Here is an 18,773-nt window from a genome sequence, read left to right as displayed (position 1 = left end):
CCTGTGGAGGGGATTGGATTACTGCCTGCCTGCTTCTCTTTGATACTGTTTAATCTGGCCACTAGCTCCAGGATTAGCCAGTAATTTGAGAAGGCCCTTCCCTCTCATTCTGCTACTTCCTTCTGCAAGTTCAAGGGATAGTTCCCCAGAATTCAAAAATAATTATGACCAAGGAATAAAATCATGATAGGCAAACCTGACACTTTCTCAGTTTTCAAGGGTCAGGTGCATCCTCAAATAGAACCACGAGATCTTCAATTTCTAGCAAGCATTTGGGAGGACCTTCAAGCCCAGAGGCCCTTGAAGGGAGGGAGGCGGTTTCCACGGCAACCAGGCCCGGGAGCGATTGGCTCCCCCGGCTCCCTCCTCCACCTCCTGGTAGCCCAGGGTACCGCCGGACAGCGTCCTCCCGTGCTCCGCGCCCTGATTGGCCGTACAGGCCGCGCGCTGATTGGCTGCGGCGAAGCCTCGCGGCCGGTGGCTATGGAGGCGGCGGCGGTTGATGGTTGACCGTTGGCACCGGGGTAGGGGTCGCCGCTCGGGCGATCTGCTCAAACCCGACCGGAGTGCGTGGCCTGCTGACGTTCGGCTTGGACCCCGCGGGCGAGACCTAGTTGGGCTCCGCCATGCCGGCCGGGAGTAACGATCCGGATGGCGTCCTCAGCTATCAGGTAGGGCCCCGCCTCCCGCCCCTCCCAGGGGCTCAGCCTCCTCATCCTCTGCCCACCCTCCTTTCTCTGCCCCCGAGCCGGGGCTTCGCAGGCCGCTCCCTGAGGGCGAGGGGAGGCCAGCCCGCGACACCAGGGGGCGCTCCGGGCGGTCGGGGATCGGGCCCGGGCTGCGAGAGGGTGACCTTGGGCCAAACCGGGAGCCGCATCCTTTGCGTGGCCAGCTGAGGAGCCCTGACGGCCCGCGGCCGGTGACCTCTGTTCTGCTCAGGTCCTCCTTGCTGGGAAAGAGGCTGGCTTCTGGCCTTGCCGCGTCCTGCTGGAACGTGGGAGAAAGGATAGCAGGGACCTTGCTCTGGCGGGGCAGGTCTCCTCTTTGTGTTTTATTAATGGAGCTTTCTGGTTCCTTACTGGCTCAGAGGAAGAGCTGGAAAAGACTGGAGGCTCGGACCAAACGCTCAGCCTTGTTCGTGTGCATAAAACTCCCTTCATTCCGTGGCACAGACGGGCTGACAAGTTCTGGATAGCGAAGTGGACAGCGGCTGGAAAAGTGCCCAGGGGTCAGGAACAGGTGTTTACTTAAAGAAACGAAGAAACAGGTTTAAGAAACTGCTAACTGTTGGGGTGGCTAATGTAAGGTAAAGCACTGGGCTGGGTGTCAGACACTGTAGGTTCAAATCTGCATCTGCCTCACATGGGCTTTGTGACCTTGAGTAAGTCACTTGCCTCTTTGAATCACATTTCCCTATCTAGTAAAATAGGGATAAGAATACCTGCTTTGCTTCCTTCACAGGGTGGTTTTGAGAACTAAATGAGCAGCTGTTTGGGAAGGGGCTTTGTTAAACCAGTATAGGAGAGATAACTCATTGAATTCTCACTCCCCTCTTTCCTGTGCCCATCAGGTGACCAATATGCTTATTGCTCTGCAAAGAGATATTGAAGGGAGGTCAGATATGAAGTGGAGGGCTGTGAAGAGAATGATGGACCTACTCAGAAGGATGACAGGTCTTGAAACAAGGGCCACATTGATGTCAGGATGGTTTTTGTAAAGAGACAGAGAGAACTCTTTTCTGAGTTTGTAGCAAAATGGGTATCACTGACTCACTCCTCTTCTGGCAGTAGTTTGCTACTAGATGACCCATAATTCCTTTTGCTTGCTCCATCAAAAAAGGAACAACATCTGTGATTTTGGGAAATCCTTCCATATCTAATTCTCCTAAGGTCTACGAAGAATATTCAGCTTATGTTTGTGAATCAGTGATGGGCAAAAATAGGCAATATTGTTGCCCTGCTGGAGTTTCCCATTTAGTGTGTGTGTGTATAATCATTTTAATCAAACAGTCACACAAATAAATGTATTATTATAAACTGTGATGAGTGCTTAGAAAGAAAGAGATGTGGTGCTGTGAATGTGTATCACAGTGGTTCCAGCTTTGGTCTCAGATCAGAGATTTTGCTAAGGAAGAAAATTTGGGCAAAGATCTAAAGAATAAGTGTCAACTGAGGGAAGAAGGAGATCAAAGGGCTTTGGAGACAAAGAGAACAGCAGAGGGGGCCCATCGGGTTCAAAGATCTGAAAGAAGGCCAGAGTGGCTGGAGCCACAGGGAGCAAAGAGGTGAATGGTGTGAGATGTACTCCAGGGTCATAGCATACAGAGAGAAGGAGAGAGAGGAGCCAGAGAGAGAATGAGAGCCAGTGAGATTATGATCAGATTCTCCTCCTGAAAGATTTTCTGGCTGCAGTGGGGAGAACAGGCTGGAACGAATGTGGGGAGACAGTGTCCTTAATATGCAGAGTGTGTTCCAGTTGTATTGTCAGGATCATAATAACCCCCAGGCTTCTGTTGGTGCTCTGTGAAACTGATAATTCCTGAGTGCTTCTGGGGTAGGACAGAAAGTAATTATATCTTTTACATCTAGTTCATGAAACTCGGGGATGGTGGGGTGAGGAGAGAGACAAAAACAGGATGGGAACAGCAAGACCTTGTAAAGGCTGAGTCAGGTGATGGGCAAATGGGTACTTGAGATAAGATACAGGGGGGGAAAGAAATGAGGATAGAAAGAAGAAAGGAAATGGGGGTAATTTGGGGGAGACAAGCCAATCAATTGAAAATTACCAACAAAACCTCCTGTATGAAGGCTGTGTGAAGGGGAGATGGACCTTGCAAAGTGAGCTGGTTGTGTACTTGATGTAAACAGAGATTCCAGGCATCACATCTACATACCATGTGCCTAGGCTGTTTCCTCTGGTTTGGACTACTGTGCTGACCCCTGACAGTTCCCTCTGCTTTCTCTCCTGCTTCTCCTTCTACAGTCTACTTGTCCTGTGGCAGCTAGAGAGAGCTTTTAAAAACACAAATCAGATGATGTCATAACCTAGCTTGAAACCCTTCAGTGGCTTCCCAGTGCATTTTAGAATAAAATCCGAACATCTTATTATGGCCTCCCAAGTTTCATTATGACCAGGGCCTTGCCCACCCTCCCTGATAGCCTTTCCAACTCTCTCACCATGCACTCCTGCCTTGGCTCTCTTTCTGTTTCTCCAGCACAACCAGCTCCTCATTCTACAAGAGCTTTGTTCTTGTTGTTCCTGTGGATTTTCTTCTACCCAAGTCCTCTCGTGACTCAACTCAGATGTCACCTCCTCAGAGTAGCTGTCCTTGGTCTCCACTCACAGTTACTCTCTTTCATATGATCTGCTTTAGTTTTTATTCGTTTATTTTTGTCACACCATGCAGCATATGGGATCTTAATTTCCTGACCAGGGATTGGAACCCATGACTCCTGCATTGGGAGTGTGGAGTCTTAACCACTGGACCACCAGGGAAGCCCCTGATTCTGCTTTACTTTCTTAATAGCATATATGACTTATGTGATATGGTCTTGTTTATTATCTTTTTAAATAGAAGCATTATGACGGGATGGGCTGGGAGAAAATCTTTTTGTCTACACAGTGCCTGGAATAAAGTTGATGTTCTGAGTGAGTGAATGACTTTCCTGTATCCACAGCCAGTGTGCCTCTCCTTAAGGAGCTCATGGTCTTGTCAGTATTAGCCCAGAGTCTGAGATGACCATTGCTTTATCATGTTCCCTGTTTAAAAGTCTCCCATTTCTGCTATTGTCTTTGCTCAGGTGTTCTAGCTGGAAAACATTCCCCCTCCTATCTACCTAGAATATTCCGTTTTAATCTTTAAGGTCTGGCTCTGTATCAGTGGGCTTCCCACGTGGCTCAGTGGGCTTCTCAGGTGGCTCAGTGGGTAAGGAATCTGCCTGTAATGCAGGAGATGCAGAAGACTTGGGTTTGACCCTGGGTCAGGAAGATCCTCGGGAGGAGGGCATGGCAACCCACTCCAGTATTCTTTCCTGGAGAATCCCATGGCCAGAGGACCCTGGTGGGCTACAGTCCATGGGATCACAAAGAGTTGGCATGCCTGAGCACGCATGAGCACTGTATCACTATCGGAATTTCACTTAGCCTTTTCTGCTCACAACACTCACGAAGTCATATTACTTCTTCCACCCCTTACTTGTGAACTCTACATGTTCGTCTCTGCTGATGACCTGCCAGCTCCTTGTTTGCTGTTTCTGTAAGTTAACTTGCAGGAATGTGTGCCATGTGCCAGGTACTGTGCCTAGTGCTTTCCAGGCATTGCCTCAGTCTTTCAATAACCATAAGATTTACATGCCCTTCTTATCCTTATTTTCCAAATGAGGAAACCAAGAAGTTAAGTGACTTCTAATAAGTGGCAGAGCTGACCCTCTCCAAAGAATGTGCCCTTGGTCTACATGACCATAACTTGTGCCTCTGGCACCTAGACTGGTGCCTGGTTCAGAGTGAGCACTTCAACATGTTTGGGAATATATGTGTGGCAAGGAGTACAAAGGATATATTAGAGTGGGAAGAGCTGGGATGATGGGGGACAGCTAGGTGGCTGTTGGAATTTAGAATGAGTTAACGAAGGCCTGCATTATTGAATTTTAATGAGATCTCTGAAGGTGGTGGGTTCTTAAAGGGCAGGATAAGAGTGGAAGATCAGAAAGCTTGAGGGAGAACCTTTAGTTTGGACTGGAACAAGGGACGTCTGTAGCTTCAAATTCTCCTGATCAGCATTTTCAGAATTGAGCAGAATTTCTGGAAGAGAAGGCTACAGAGGTTGAAACTGTCAGCACTTGAGCCAGGTGGTGCTGGAAACCTCAGGGAGGCTCAGAGAGGGCACAAATGGTAAAGGGAGGTGCAAGTGCATTAGGGCAATTACAAAGGCTTTTATGTGAATCAGACCAACTCAGACTGGGAAATGTGTAGAAATCTTCAGAATAACAAATCCTGGTGAATGGGTGATAATTGGGAAACTTGGTGGATGGGAAGAGAGGCACACTTCATGTTTAAAGTGGACCTGGAAAAACTCCTGGATGCTAGTGCCTGCTGGCCCTGGCCCGCGTTGGTGCATGTCTACTGAGTGAATGCATGCATGTCTCTGTAGAAAGCTGGTGACTTCTGAGTGCCATGGTCAGTTCATGGGACGCAGTCAGTATGTATTGAACAGAAGTATCCACCATAGCAGCTTCTCCTCTCACTGCCTTGCAGTGTGCATACAGTCTGCACGCCTCCAGCCTCTCCCACCTCACACTAGGTGTTCCTTTCCTGTGTGGGAATTGAGGGACACATGAGCATTCTCTTTACCTGGTGCTATCAGCTCTACTGGGGAACTTCAGTAGGAGAGGTGTGGGCTTTCCTGCCAAGCAGAGAATTGAGGTAGGCTGGGGATACAATTCAGATTGCAAATTTACTTCCTTCTGAACTTGTAGATAATTGTCTTTGCTCATGGTTTGCCTTGGCAGGGTGGACAGGGCTCTCAATTAAGCCTATCACAATGGTAATCAGAACACAGAAAAGCAACATGTTTATTCTAAATCTGCTGCTAGGTAACAGCAACAAATCCGAGATAATGGAGAGGTTGGTTGTTTCCCATAAAGTAGTAACAGGTTTACTCTGATCTTGCTAGTTAGGAAGCCATGATGTGTGTATTAGTGTCTATTTCTGCCCTAACAAACCATCACACATTTATTGGCTTAAAACAACACAAACTGAGTATCTTACAGTTCTATACTTCAGATTTCCATCATGAGTCTCACTAGGCTAAGATCAGTGTTGGCGAGGCTGTGTTTCTTTCTGGAGGCTCTGTGGGAGAATCTGTCCCTTTAACTTCAGCTCTGTGAGGCTGCCCGCATGCCTTAGCTCACAGTTCCCTCTCTCAGCAGCCAAAACCAGCAGCACAGCATCTCTCAGTCCCTGCTTTTGTCATCAAACTTCATTCTCTGGCTCAACTCTCCTACCTCCTTCTTCCATTTTTAGGGATCCTTGTGATTACATTGAACCCATGGATAATCCAGATAACGTCCTTATTTTAAGATCCACTGATTAGCGACCCTGCTTCCATCTGCAACCTTAATTCCCTATTGCTGTATAAAGCAACGTATTCTTAGGTTCCAGGGATTAAGATGTGCAAATCCTTTGGGAGCCATTATTCTGCAAACTGCAATGTGCTTACTAGTAAATTGTACTGAACAGGAGTGATTCCAAGTGGGGTTCAATAAAAAAGAAAAATCACTGAGAAACCAGAGTCACTTTGCAATTTTAGGCCCTTAGCAGCCTGCTGAAGAGTCAGACTAGGAAACTCGTGGGTGCTCAGGAGCTCATGGCCCCTGAGACGAGGACCAGAACAGCTGCATACAACCTCGTGGAACCCCCTTTTCTTACTATCCATTGTCTTCATCCAGTGAGGACGTCAGATTGAGGGCATTAGAGAGTTGAGGATCTCTGGGTCAGATTCAGTGATGGTGTCTACAAGGGGTCAGAATTCATGAGCTTTCTGGATAAAAAGGAAGTCGAGAGTGAAGAGATGGAGAACTATATTTGAACTCTGGTCAGTAAAGGCAGTGTGAAGTACAAGGGTTTAAGAAGGTGACAATGTGACAGTCTTGAGCTGTTTTCACTGTGGACGTTAATCCATGATTAGGTGACCTGCTCTCTCAAATGACCAGGTTCTTTGCTTTTGGCGGTGTTAGTGTATGATGTTAATATGTTATAGTATATAATGTTAATACAGAGAAACTTGAGTTGGAGTTCCTCCTGCCTCAGCCCTTGTGAGATCTTACTTAGCCTTGATTTATTTAGGACTGTTGTGAGGGTTGAGATGATATATGTAAAGCATAATGCTAGATATACAGTCAGTGTTCTGTAAATATTTGTTCCTAATATTAATTATAGAAACTCAGCTTACTGATAAGAAACCCTAAAAGTCACTTCTGTGTTTAATTTAAAAATGGTTGTGTATCAGAACTCAATCAACACTTGACTCTTATTGGGTGGGTGGGGTAGGAGGCTGTTATCTGAAAACATTAGATAAAAGAGGAAAGGGGTCTTTGGAGGTGAAAGGCTCTGAGGCTGACTGCAGGAGAGGAAGCAGAGCTGAGTTTGGCAGGACTGCCACCTCTCAGGACCAGAGTGGAGCCACAGGGAGGGGTCAGGGAGAGGGCTCAAGGTGGGCCCCACTGCCTGCTGCAGCCTTTGTGGTTGCTTCAAGGATCTGGGGCCATTATGTAAGACAGCCCCGCCTCTGCCTTTTAATTTGTCCATTAACTGTAAGTGAGAAGCTGGTCTGCTACTCAGCTGTAATTCATTCATTTTTCAAGGCTCATAACAATGCTTTCTTTCTCACAGCGTGCCTTGCAATTTCAGTGTTTTAATGTGTATTTAACCCTCTTAGTTCTTTTTATCTTACTGAATCCTTCGGTTAGGCACCCACATCAGTTCACATTTATATTGTGAGTCATGGTCATGAGTCAGGAAGAGGTACAGAAACTGGGTTGTTTCTCCAGTTCACCCTTCTTTCCCTCCTGTCCTCCTTTCCTTTTTCTCCTAAACTTATACCATGTGGTTCTCATGATGCTAATATTTTCTGAGTCACAAGTACCCTTGAGAATCTGATGAAAGCTATGGAATCTCTCCTAAGAAAAATGCACACTCGCATATAATCCTCTGAAGCCCATTCATAGGAATCCTGGAAATTCATGGTTAAGAAATCCTCGCTACCATAAATAAGGACAGTATCAGAGGTCCATACTAATCACATGGTGAGGAATCCACAATAAGCACGGACAACTGAGACTCAAGGTTCTTTTATTTTCATGTTTTATGATTTTAAGGAAAGCTTAATATGTTTGAAATTTATCCAGCATTTTAAGGATATTCCAAAGTAGAGAGAATTGAAAAATGAATCATCGTGTATCCCATGACCTGGCTTCAACAATGAACAGACAGCCTGTCTTATTTCATCTATGTCTCTACCCAGTCTCCAAATCCCAGACACTGTATCATTTCATCAGTAAAAACTTAAGTATGTATTACTAAAGATTAAGGACCTTTTTCCTTTTTTTAATGACATGACCACCGTATCAGAATATGGGCATAGCTTGGAGATACTGCTGGTTCAATTCCAGACCACCACAATAAAGTGACTACTGTAAAGCAAGTCGCACAGATTTTCTGGTTTCTCAGCGCATATAAAAGCTATGTTTATCCTCTCCTGTAATCTATTAAGTGTGCAATAGCATTATATCTAAAAAATGTACATACTTAATTAAAAAATACTTTATTGCTGAAAAATGTTATCTATCATCTGAGCCTTTAGCAAGTTGTAATGTTTTTGCTGGCAGAGAGTCTTGCCTTGATGTGGATGGCTGGTTATGGATCAGGGCAGTGGTTGCTGAAGGTTGGGATGACTGTTGCAGTTACTTAAAATAAGACAACAGTGAAGTTTGCCACATCCATTGATTCTTCCTTCCAGGAACAATTTCTCTGTAGCATGCAATGCAGTTTGATAGCATTTTACCCACAGTAGAACTTCTTTCAAAATTGGAGCCCGTCCCCTCAAGCCCTGCTACTGCTTTATCAACTAAGTTTATGTAATATTCTGAATTCTTTGTTATCATTTCAACAGCATCTTCCCAGATAAGGAGTTGCTTCTTATGAAGATCCCATCTAGTAGATTCCATCTCAAGAAGCCACTTTCTTTGCTAATTCATAAGAAGCAACTCCTTATCTGTTCAATTTTCACTGTGTGGTTCTAGCAATCCAGTCCCATCTTCAGGCTCCACTTCTGATTCTAGTTTTCTTGCTATTTCTACCACATCCGCAGTTACTTCCTCCTCTGAAGTCTTGAACCCCTCAAGGCTTCATCCATGAGGGTTGGGATTAACTTCCTCCAAACTCCTGTTCATATTGATATTTTGACCTCTTCCCACGAATCATGAATGTTCTTAATGGCATTTAGGATGGTGACTCTGTTCCAGAAGATTTTCAATTTTCTTTGCCCGTACCCAACAGAGAAATCACTCTCCACAGGCACTACATACATTATGAAATGTATTCTTAAATAATATGACTTGAGAATTGAAATGACTCCTTGATCCATGGGCTACAGAATGGGTATTGTATTGTTAGCAGGCATGAAAGCAACATGTCATTGTACATCTTTGTTAGAGCTCTTGGGTGACCAAGGGCATTGTCAGTGAGCAGTAATATTTTGAAAGGAATCTTTTTCTGTGAGCAATAGATCTCAACAGTGCTTGGCTGATGGTGTTTGACAGTAGTTCTGTTTTCTTTAGTAAGACACAGAAGGTGCGTGAACATTTATTCAGTGACATTAGACTGTAATTAACCAAGCTAAATTAAAGTAACAAGCAACTTGATTTTCAACCTGAGTTTTTCAGCTGACTGACCTGGCTCTATACAGTTTGCTTTTATAGTCTCAGAGTCAAGAAATCAACCACCCCTCCCTCCCCGCTTTTTCTAGATTCTGTGTTCTGTGCTGTGTCAGATGTCCGTGGACAGTATTAAGCATTATAATCAGTTGCCCCTGTCCTCTGGATATTACAAAACTGTGGGGAAGCCAACATGAAAAATTATTCATGTATATGTATATAGGTATACACATGTGTGAGGTTTTATGAGGAAACATGAGAAAGTTTGGAAAACTAACAAATATTCATTCATCAAAATATATTGGATACTGTAATTAAAAAGACACATGTACCCCAGTGTTCATTGCAGCACTATTTACAATAGTTAGGACATGGAAGCCACTTAGATGTCCATTGACAGATCAATAGATAAAGAAGTTGTGGTACATATATACAGCGGAATATTACTTAGCCGTAAACCCACTTGAGTCAGTTCTAGTGGATAAACCTAAAGCCTGTTATACACAGTGAAGTAAGTCAGAAAGAGAAAGATGAATATTGTACAATTAACACATATTATGCAATCTAGAAAAATAGTACTGATGAGCCTATTTGCAGGGCAGGAATAGAGATGCAGACATGGAGAACAGACTTGTGAACACAGTGGGGGCAGGAGAGAGAGGGTGGGACGAATTGAGAGAAGAGCAATGAAACATATACATTACCGTATGTAAAGTAGATGGCTAATGAGAAGTTGCTGTATAATACACGGAGCCCAACCTGGTACTTTATGACAACTTAGAGGGATGGAATGGGGTGGGGAGGTGGGAGGGAGGTTCAAGAGAGAGGGGATGTATGTATGCTTACAGCTGATTCATGCTGTATGGCAGCAACCAGCACAACATTGTACAGCAAGTATCCTCCAATTAAAAATAAATTTTAAAAATGTATTGGATACTTACCACATACTGGACATGGTACTAGGTGCTAGGTACATGGTGGTCAACAAAAGACACAGTACCTACCCTCTTGGAACTTACAGGAGTGCAGGCTACTTACAGTGGTAAACTACTGTGTTAGGCTCTGGGAGAATAAAAAGATGAAAATATGGCTCCTGCTATCAGGAAAGTCACAAATAATAAGTAAGTCTAAAATAAAGATGAGTTTTTTCCACCATGAAGTTATTCTTCAGAAAGGACTTGACTTTTTATGAGCGCCTTTACCACTTAGGTGGAAATGAAGCTGACATGCTCTGGAAAATTGACTCAAAGCGTCTATGGTATTGAGGAAGACATTGATGTTAAAGATGTATTGAGGCTTGTGAATAACATTATTTTATAAAATGTGAGAAAAATAGTGTTTCTAAGTTAACTTATTTTACATATCTGTAATTGTTCAATTTTATTGGTAAATATTTCAGTATGAGTACTAAAAGAGTACTAAGATGCTTTAAAAAAATAACCATAGTGCCACCTAAAAAAGAAAATAACAATTTGCAAAAATAATTCTTTGCGACCCTGTGAACTGTATGGACTACAGTCTGCTAGGCTCCCCCATCCCTGGGATTCTCCAGGCAAGAATATTGGAGTGGGTTGCCATTTCCTTCTCCAGGAGATCTTCCCGACCCAGGATGGAACCCAGGTCTCTTGCACTGTAGGCAGATTCTTTACCGTCTGAACCACCAGGGAAGTCCCAAAAGGTAAATATTCTTTAAAAAATAAGCATAGTACCACCTAAAGAGAATATAACAATTTCTTGAATATCATGAAAGAAAAACTTCCAGTTGTCTCAAATGTCATATCCTTAAAAATTATTTTATCAATAACTAAAAAATTATTTTCGTTAGTTTGTTTAAATCAAGAATCAATTAAGTCCACACATTGTGATTGGTTTGTTGTCTCTTTTGACCTATTGGTTTTAGGTTCCTCTGTCTCTGTCTCTTTGTCTTCTTGCAATTATTTATTTTAAAAAAGATGGTGGGGAGAGGATTTATCCTATAGCTTTAGATTTTCCCACAGTCTGGATTTTGCTGATTATATTCCTGTGGTGTTGTTTTTCCATGGAACTGTGTTTCTTTGTGTTTTCGGGAAATTGGTTTTTGGGCGTAGAGTCTTGATCAGATTCAGGGACAATTTATTTGGTAAGATTACCTCATGGGTGGTGATAAGGTCTCCCATTAGGAGGCATAGTGTCTGGTTGTTTCTCTTTTTGTGGTGTTAGTGGCCTTGAAAATCAATGCAGTCCATTAGGGATTGTAAAATGGCAATGTCCTAATGCTAACATTATTTTTTCATTTAGTCTTTTCTATAATAGGAAACTTCTCTCATCTACTCTATGGTATCACTGTAAGGTACAATTTATATAGGAAGGCCAGGATGAATTTTCACCAGTTTGCAAAATAATGAATTGGTTTGCTAGTATTGGGGCTTCCCTCATGGCTCAGCTGGTAAAGAATCTGCCTGCAATGCAGGAGACCTGGGTTCAGTCCCTAGGTTGGGAAGATCCCTCGGAGAAGGAAACAGCTATCCTCTCCAGTATTCTGACCTGGAGAATTCCATGGACTGCATAGTCCATGGGGTCTCAAAGAGTTGGACACAACTGAGCGACTTTCACTCACTAGTATTGCGCTTCCCTGGTGGTTCAGATGATAAAAGAGTCTGCCTGCAGTGCAGGAGACCCAGGTTGGATCCCTGGGTTGGGAAGATTCCCTGGAGGAGGGAACGGCAACCCATTCCATTATTCTTGCTTAGAGAGTCTCTTGGACAGAGAAGCCTGGCAGGCTACAGTCCATGGTATTGCAAAGAGTCAGACACGAATGAGTGACTAACACTTTCACTTCATTTTTTCACTTGCTAGTATTATCCTCCAATGTTGACCAGTTAACTAATTTTTAAAGTGACATGGTGAACTCATGGATTCAAATATATTTGATATTTTCAATCTGTTACAGTTATCACCTTTACTGATGCTCAGATTGTCCTGTGTTAGTAAGGGCCCTCTCTAAGTTGGACCTGAGTCCTTTTGACATAAACCTAGTTGTCTTTGAGTGTCTTTTAGCAGAAAATGATATTTTAAGATACCACAGTCTAGGTGCTAATGATACTTCTTGCTACCGACTGATAATTTTTTCTAGACATTTTGTCTGGACAGAGCTAGGAAATATAAATTTATAAATTGTAAAATATTTAAAGTTATAAATATATATATATTCTTGTTGATACTTCCAATTCAAATTCAGGACTATATAGTTTTTACTTAACTTCTGCCTTACAATTGTATCTCCTTTCACCCCTGCTGAGAACCCCAGGTCTCAGACACACTGAGAGTGCCAGGGTAAGTTCATATAATCATTTGCTGTATTTCACAGTACAGAACAGTCTCTGAAAAATAACACCAACACTGTAACCAACAATACGACAGCTAAAAAGCAGTTTCAGATCTTTTCAAATCCTTTTTGTCCTTAGGGTATATGTCACTAAGGATGTTCGGTCAGTTTATTATGTTTTAAATTTATTTGGAATAATTTCTTTTAGAATAGTTATGCCATCAATTTGGCATTTGTTTTCATTTTCTGGAAAAATTTTTTAAATTTTTTTTAATAAATTAGTTTTGTTTTGAAGTTTTCAATATAAGTCATCTTCGAAGAAGTTTAGTCTTTCTATCCTTATCATCTACCCCATTGCCTCCCTCCTCTGTAGGTAACTACTTAAAAATATCCCTTATGGCTTGTTCTTCCTTTATATGTTTTTAAGTATAAGCAGATATTTTTGTTCCAACACCCTTTCTTAGCTAAAAGTTAGCAAATCAAATAGTTTTCTCCACCTTTCTTTTTATTTTTTAAAGCATAGGGGACATAGATGATAACTAGAAAATAGTAAAATTGAACCTAAAGCTGGAACGTTGAGCAGGATGGAAGGATGGTGAGGATTTGGTGTGCTAGAGAGCTGGGGAAGACACTGTTAGATGACCAGACAGTGTGAGCAAAGACGTGACGGTGGGAATGTGTGTGCTGTCCATGGGGTCAGAGAGCCTGGCTGGAGTTGCAGGTTTGGTAGAAGAAATTGATTGGCAGGGAAATTAGCTAAGATCTTTTTTGAAATAATTCCGGATCTGGTGAGGGTCTTGATAAGATGTAGATGCCGTTACATTTATTCTTTAAAGAAAAATTTACTGAGCACCTCCTATGCGAAAAATCCATCGAGTGTTGGGGAAACCATGATGAGGAAGACAGATATGGTCCCTCCCTAGGAGCAGAGAGATTTCATTTCTAAGGAGAAATACAGCGTACTTTGGGGGCATATAAATGGAGGGTAGTCAGGAAAGGCTTCTAAGGAAGCACTTTTAGGCTGAGATTGGGATGATGAATAAGTGTTAGCTGCTGCTGCTGGAGGCGGGCACAGCAGGGAGAGGGCGATAGTTCTGGGCTGAGGGAAGAATATGAGTGTGATTCCAGAACTGAAAACAATGTCCACTCTGACTGAAAGGGCAGGAGGGTGGGCGACAGAGAGGCTGAGAGTGGAGAGGGAACCTGAGAGAACTGCAAAGGAGGACTTGACAAGAAAAGGGAGCTGCTTCCTGGAAGGTATACGACGGGCACTCAACACATGGAATGGATGAATAAGTTTGAAATTTCAAACATGGGCTAAGAAATCGTGGAGCCATGGAGCCATGGGTAGGAGTAAGTAAATGAGCACAGGATATCAGTCTGGAAGGAAGATTCATTGGGTTTTGGACACATGGATCTTGAGGCATGGCATCCCAGTGGCTTGTCAAATACTGAGCCTCATAGCTTCAGTACACTGTTGAAATTGCAAGACTCAAGCATGGGAAACAAAAGGTAGAGTGTTCATCCTCGGGAATTATGGTTGGAGGAAGGAGATGAACCTTAGAATGGGGCAGAGGAGCAGGATGGAGTATTTCAAGGACAGAGTGGTAAGTAGGCTTCATGCTGCAGAGAGGTCAAGGAGACCAACACTTTCTTTTTGGCCATGCCATGCAGCTTGTGGGATATTAGTTCCCCATCCAGGGATTGAACCTGGGTCCTTGGCAGTGAGAGTACAGAGTCCTAACCAGTGGACCACCAGGGAATCCCCTCAAAGAGACCAGCTTATACCAAATGAGGCAATGTGGTTGACACCACTTTCAAAATTCCAGTACATTGTCCAGACTTATGGGTGGAGTATGGAGGTGGGAAAGACATGGGATCCATAGTTACAAGACCTCGGCTCAATTCTACTTTTGCCTTTTACCATGTTTCTGACCTTGGGCAATAATTGCTTAAAGTTTTCTGAGACTCAGGCTGTTTATTTATGAAATGAGAAAGAATGGCTGCCATGTTTGCATCTCAGAGTTATTGTGAGGTTCAAATGGAAAATATCTGTAAACCACTGGGTTTTCCCCTTCCGTGTTGCGTAAAGGATAAGGCAAACACACAGTACTTGAATGAAAGTTTGAATGAATGTATGAGTGTTACTGTGGCTACTAATTTATGTTTCAACAGAGACCAGATGAAGAAGCTGTGGTGGATCAGGGTGGGACCAGCACAATTCTCAACATCCACTATGAGAAGGAAGAGTTGGAAGGTAAGCCCTGCTGTTACATGTGCCGAGGGAAATCAGTGAGAGGCAGCCTGTGCCGAGGAGCAGCTTTGCTCTCAGGAGACCTGGGCTGGAGTCCTAACTCTGGCTCACCAGCTGTGAGACCTTGGGGGAAAATCTCTTAATTTCCCTTAGCCTCAATCTCCTCATCTCTTAAACAAAAGTAGACATAATACTACCTGTCTTACTGTTAGAATCTAGTAGACAGCTAGTGAGACAGTGCTTTGAGTAAAGTCCAATGTAAGTATTAATAAATGACCTTATTCCTTGAGAATGCGAAGCACTCAGATCAGCTTATCGATTCTTGATGATTGCTTAGAATCATTAAGCAAAAATTACAGATACAAACACAAATCTATACAAAAGAAATAAAATACAAATAGTTTTAAAAACTTAAACATAAAACTTTATTTTTATCCCATTTGCAGTGTTTGCTTTCCCCCTTAATACCCCTTTTTATCTGGTGTTTTCATCTAAACAAGAAAAGGGAAAACACACACACACCTGTGGCATATTTGCTGAGGGCCCACAGCACAGAGCTGTATAAAAATCCACCGAAGTGGAAGGGAAGGAAGAGGCGTTTTAATTGACCTGCTCTGTGCATCTGTCTCTCTGTCAAGGCTCTTCTCCCCTCCCCTCCCACAACTCCCCACATGACCATCATGTGCTGTCCTTCTGCTTTCCTTTTTCCCACAGAGCCTAGTGTCCTGATAATGCTGGTGATGCCCAGTTCAGTTCAGTTCAGTTCAGTCGCTCAGTCGTGTCCAGCTCTTTGCGACCCCATGAGTCAAGGCACGCCAGGCCTCCCTGTCCATCACCAACTCCCAGAGTTCACTCAGATTCATGTCCATCGAGTCAGTGATGCCATCCAGCCATCTCATCCTCTGTCATCCCTTCTCCTCCTGCCCCCAATCCCTCCCTGCATCAAAGTCTTTTCCAATGAGTCAACTCTTCGCACTCAGTTTTATTAAAAAAAGGCTTATGTCCACGATAACTTTAACACGAACCCACATTTGGCTCAAAAGCCTTTGTGAAATCTCTATAGCATCTCCTGCAACGTTGAAGGCTATGACACAGCAACTTTCTAATGACTGAGACAGCATGTGAAATGTTCTCTCTGTACTGCTTGTTCCCGTGCTGTTTTTTTTTTTTTTTTTTTCATCAAAGTTGTACAATCCCCAGAGAAAACTTGTCCTTTGGTTGGGAGAGTCAAAGCTGTAGAGGCTGACTCAGCCTCTGGGTCTGTTACCATGAGAATTTATGTGGGTGGCTCAGTGGAGGTCAATGGTGTTTGGATGTATCAAGATCAAGCTTCCCAAGTTATTTTGACCAGATGGAAGAGGAGCCAGTGTGGCTTTCAGCAGTTGGAAGAAAGAGCAAGAAAGAAGGGTGTGGAGGTGGGAGGTGAACGTTTGTTGAATACCCCTTGTGTGATAAGCATTTGATTAGGCACTTCTTTGTCTTTTTAATCTTCACAGCAATCAAGGCAGGTAGGTATCATCCCTATTTTACATGGTGGGGAAACTTCTCAGGGTCTAAGCAGTTAAGACTGGGATGGAATTCTGCTCTTTCCACTGTATCATACTACCTGCAGAGGAAGGCCTACCCAGAGTTAACCACCCGACCTCAAAATCTTGCTCCATCATGTGAACATTTTTATGCATTGCCCCACCCCTTCCTCTGCCTTGTTAATCCTATTACCTCTCTATCCTCTCACTGTAGTTGGGAGTACTGTTACTTTTAGTTCAGTTGTCTGAGCCCACTAGACCTTTGCCCTCAGCCAGAAGTTAAGCATTTATGAACACTCTTCTCTACTTGGGAGTAGAATAATTAGCTTGGACCAGCTCTCTTGGGTCCCAAGGACTGAGTTCCATCAGAGATCAGCTGAGTAGCTGGCAGTAGGAGCATCTTCTCAAGATGACATCGTCTTTTCCTTGCGCAGTCTCCACATTTTCCTGTAAAAGAAGGCCATGTGTGACGATGGCATTGCTGGGGGTAGTGTACAAGGAAACAGTCGTTTACACACAGCCTGTTTTGAAAACTAGAATCTTACTTACGTTGGCACTTAAGTAAAAAGCACTACAGGCAAATGGAGGACAAATAGTGCCCACTCCTCAGGCCTGATACGGTTCTTGAGTAGCTCTGGAGAGGAGAAGAGGGAGTTGTGATGTGCTTGTAGGACTGACCATGCTGTGGGCTCCCAGGGCATCCCAGCTCAGCGAGGCTGTGCTCAGGCAGGTGCTGTCTCTAGAAGACATGGAATGAAATCAGTTCCACTCTGATGGAAGACAAGTAGACTGTTCTAATAGTATTCTCGTTCTCAACGTGTGCCATGCTGCAAGGTTCTGTGGCTGCAGATAAATCTCTGGGTCTTCCTTCCCCTTTGTTCTACCCCCTTGACACCACCTGACATAAACCATGTTCAGAACTACTTCTGAGATGTAATCTCTGGACATTGTTAGAGACTTCTGTAAATGTGAGGGTGGTTTTCTTTTTTTTTACATAAATTAATCCATCAGCAGGAGCAGATGCACTAAACCATTATATTGTGTGTGTGCTCAGTTGTGTCCAGCTCTTCATGACCCTAGGGACTGTAGCCCCCCAGACTCCTCTGTCCATGGACTATTCCTGAAAAGAATACTGGAGTGGGTTGCCATTTCTTCCTCCAGGGGATCTTCCTGACCCAGGGATAGAACTCATGTCTCTTGTGTCTCCTGCATTGGCAGGCAGATTTTTTTTTTTTTTTTTTTTTTACCACTGTGCGTCCTGGGAAGCCTTTGCTTTATACATATATATGTATGTATGTATATATATATATGAGTCAAAAGCAAACATTAGGACAAATTTCCAAAGAGGAACTCAAAAAGAGCAATAGTGCATGATTTCTTTAGGGGACTCTCCCAGTCCCAGAGGAACACGGGGCAGTGGCTTTATTTAGAGGAATGGCTTTTTCCATCTTTTCTGGCAGATCATTATTCCTGATTAGCTACTGGACTAATGAATCCTAGAGTAAGTTTGGTACCTTCTAATAAGTTTTTAAAAGAGGTAAGAGCCATTTGGCCTTAGTTATAAGTTGAGGGGGAAAAGGGGTGGCTTGCAAATGCTCCACATGTTATACTTTCCCTGCCATAATTGACTTTGACTCAACCTGAAGCCCAGGAAATCCGGCACCCATCAGTGTGTGCTAAGGCGTTCTGTGTTCTGTGCGCATGCTCCATGCTCCAGCGTGCTCAGAATGCATTCAGCTTCCGAAAGTCCAGACTCCGTCTGCAGGGTAGGCTCGCTCTGTGATTCCTATCATGCTCTGCAAGATTCAGTTCCAGTTCACTAATGCTCTCTGTGTGTACATACTTATTTAAAAAGTAAACTCTACAATTACATCTCCTAGTAAGTTTTATTAAATGAATACTTGTATTTGCACACAGTCCCGAGAGAGGAGGTTTGACAATAACTGGAAGACTGGGAAAAAGGCAGAATTTGGGTGAGTAAGTACGTAGATGAGGGGGATGAAGACTGTGTGGGTAGGAGAGCAGTTGAGAGGCCAGTGAAGTGACTACAGGATTAGTTTAGGTTTGGTAAAGTCCCTGGGCTGCAGAATCCCATTAGACGGACTGGATTTTGTTGGTGCTGCATTCGTTTCCCAGTGTCCATTTGTTTGTCATCTTTTCTGATTTCACTCAGAATATATGAGTCCCCTGTTTCTGAGTCTCCAGCCTAGAAACTGATGTCTGGTTTTCTGGTAGCCATTTGGTTGTTCTTAGCTCTG

General features: G+C 43.5%; 1 protein-coding gene across 1 annotated transcript in view; it reads left to right on the top strand.

Annotated features, from left to right (window-relative positions):
* SLC4A8 (solute carrier family 4 member 8) overlaps positions 451 to 18,773 on the top strand; it is an 81,215-nt gene continuing 62,892 nt past the window's right edge. The window contains exons 1-2 of the mRNA XM_018047749.1: positions 451 to 671; positions 14,911 to 14,992. Coding sequence (XP_017903238.1) covers positions 627 to 671; positions 14,911 to 14,992 — 127 coding nt within the window. The 5' untranslated portion in view covers positions 451 to 626. The remainder of the gene's footprint in view (positions 672 to 14,910; positions 14,993 to 18,773) is intronic.

The sequence above is a fragment of the Capra hircus genome, chromosome 5 (assembly GCF_001704415.2).
Source record: "Capra hircus breed San Clemente chromosome 5, ASM170441v1, whole genome shotgun sequence".
Taxonomy (NCBI): Eukaryota; Metazoa; Chordata; class Mammalia; order Artiodactyla; family Bovidae; genus Capra; species Capra hircus.
The sequence above is the reverse complement of the archived record's forward strand: the minus strand, read 5'-3'. Positions and strand labels throughout refer to the sequence as shown.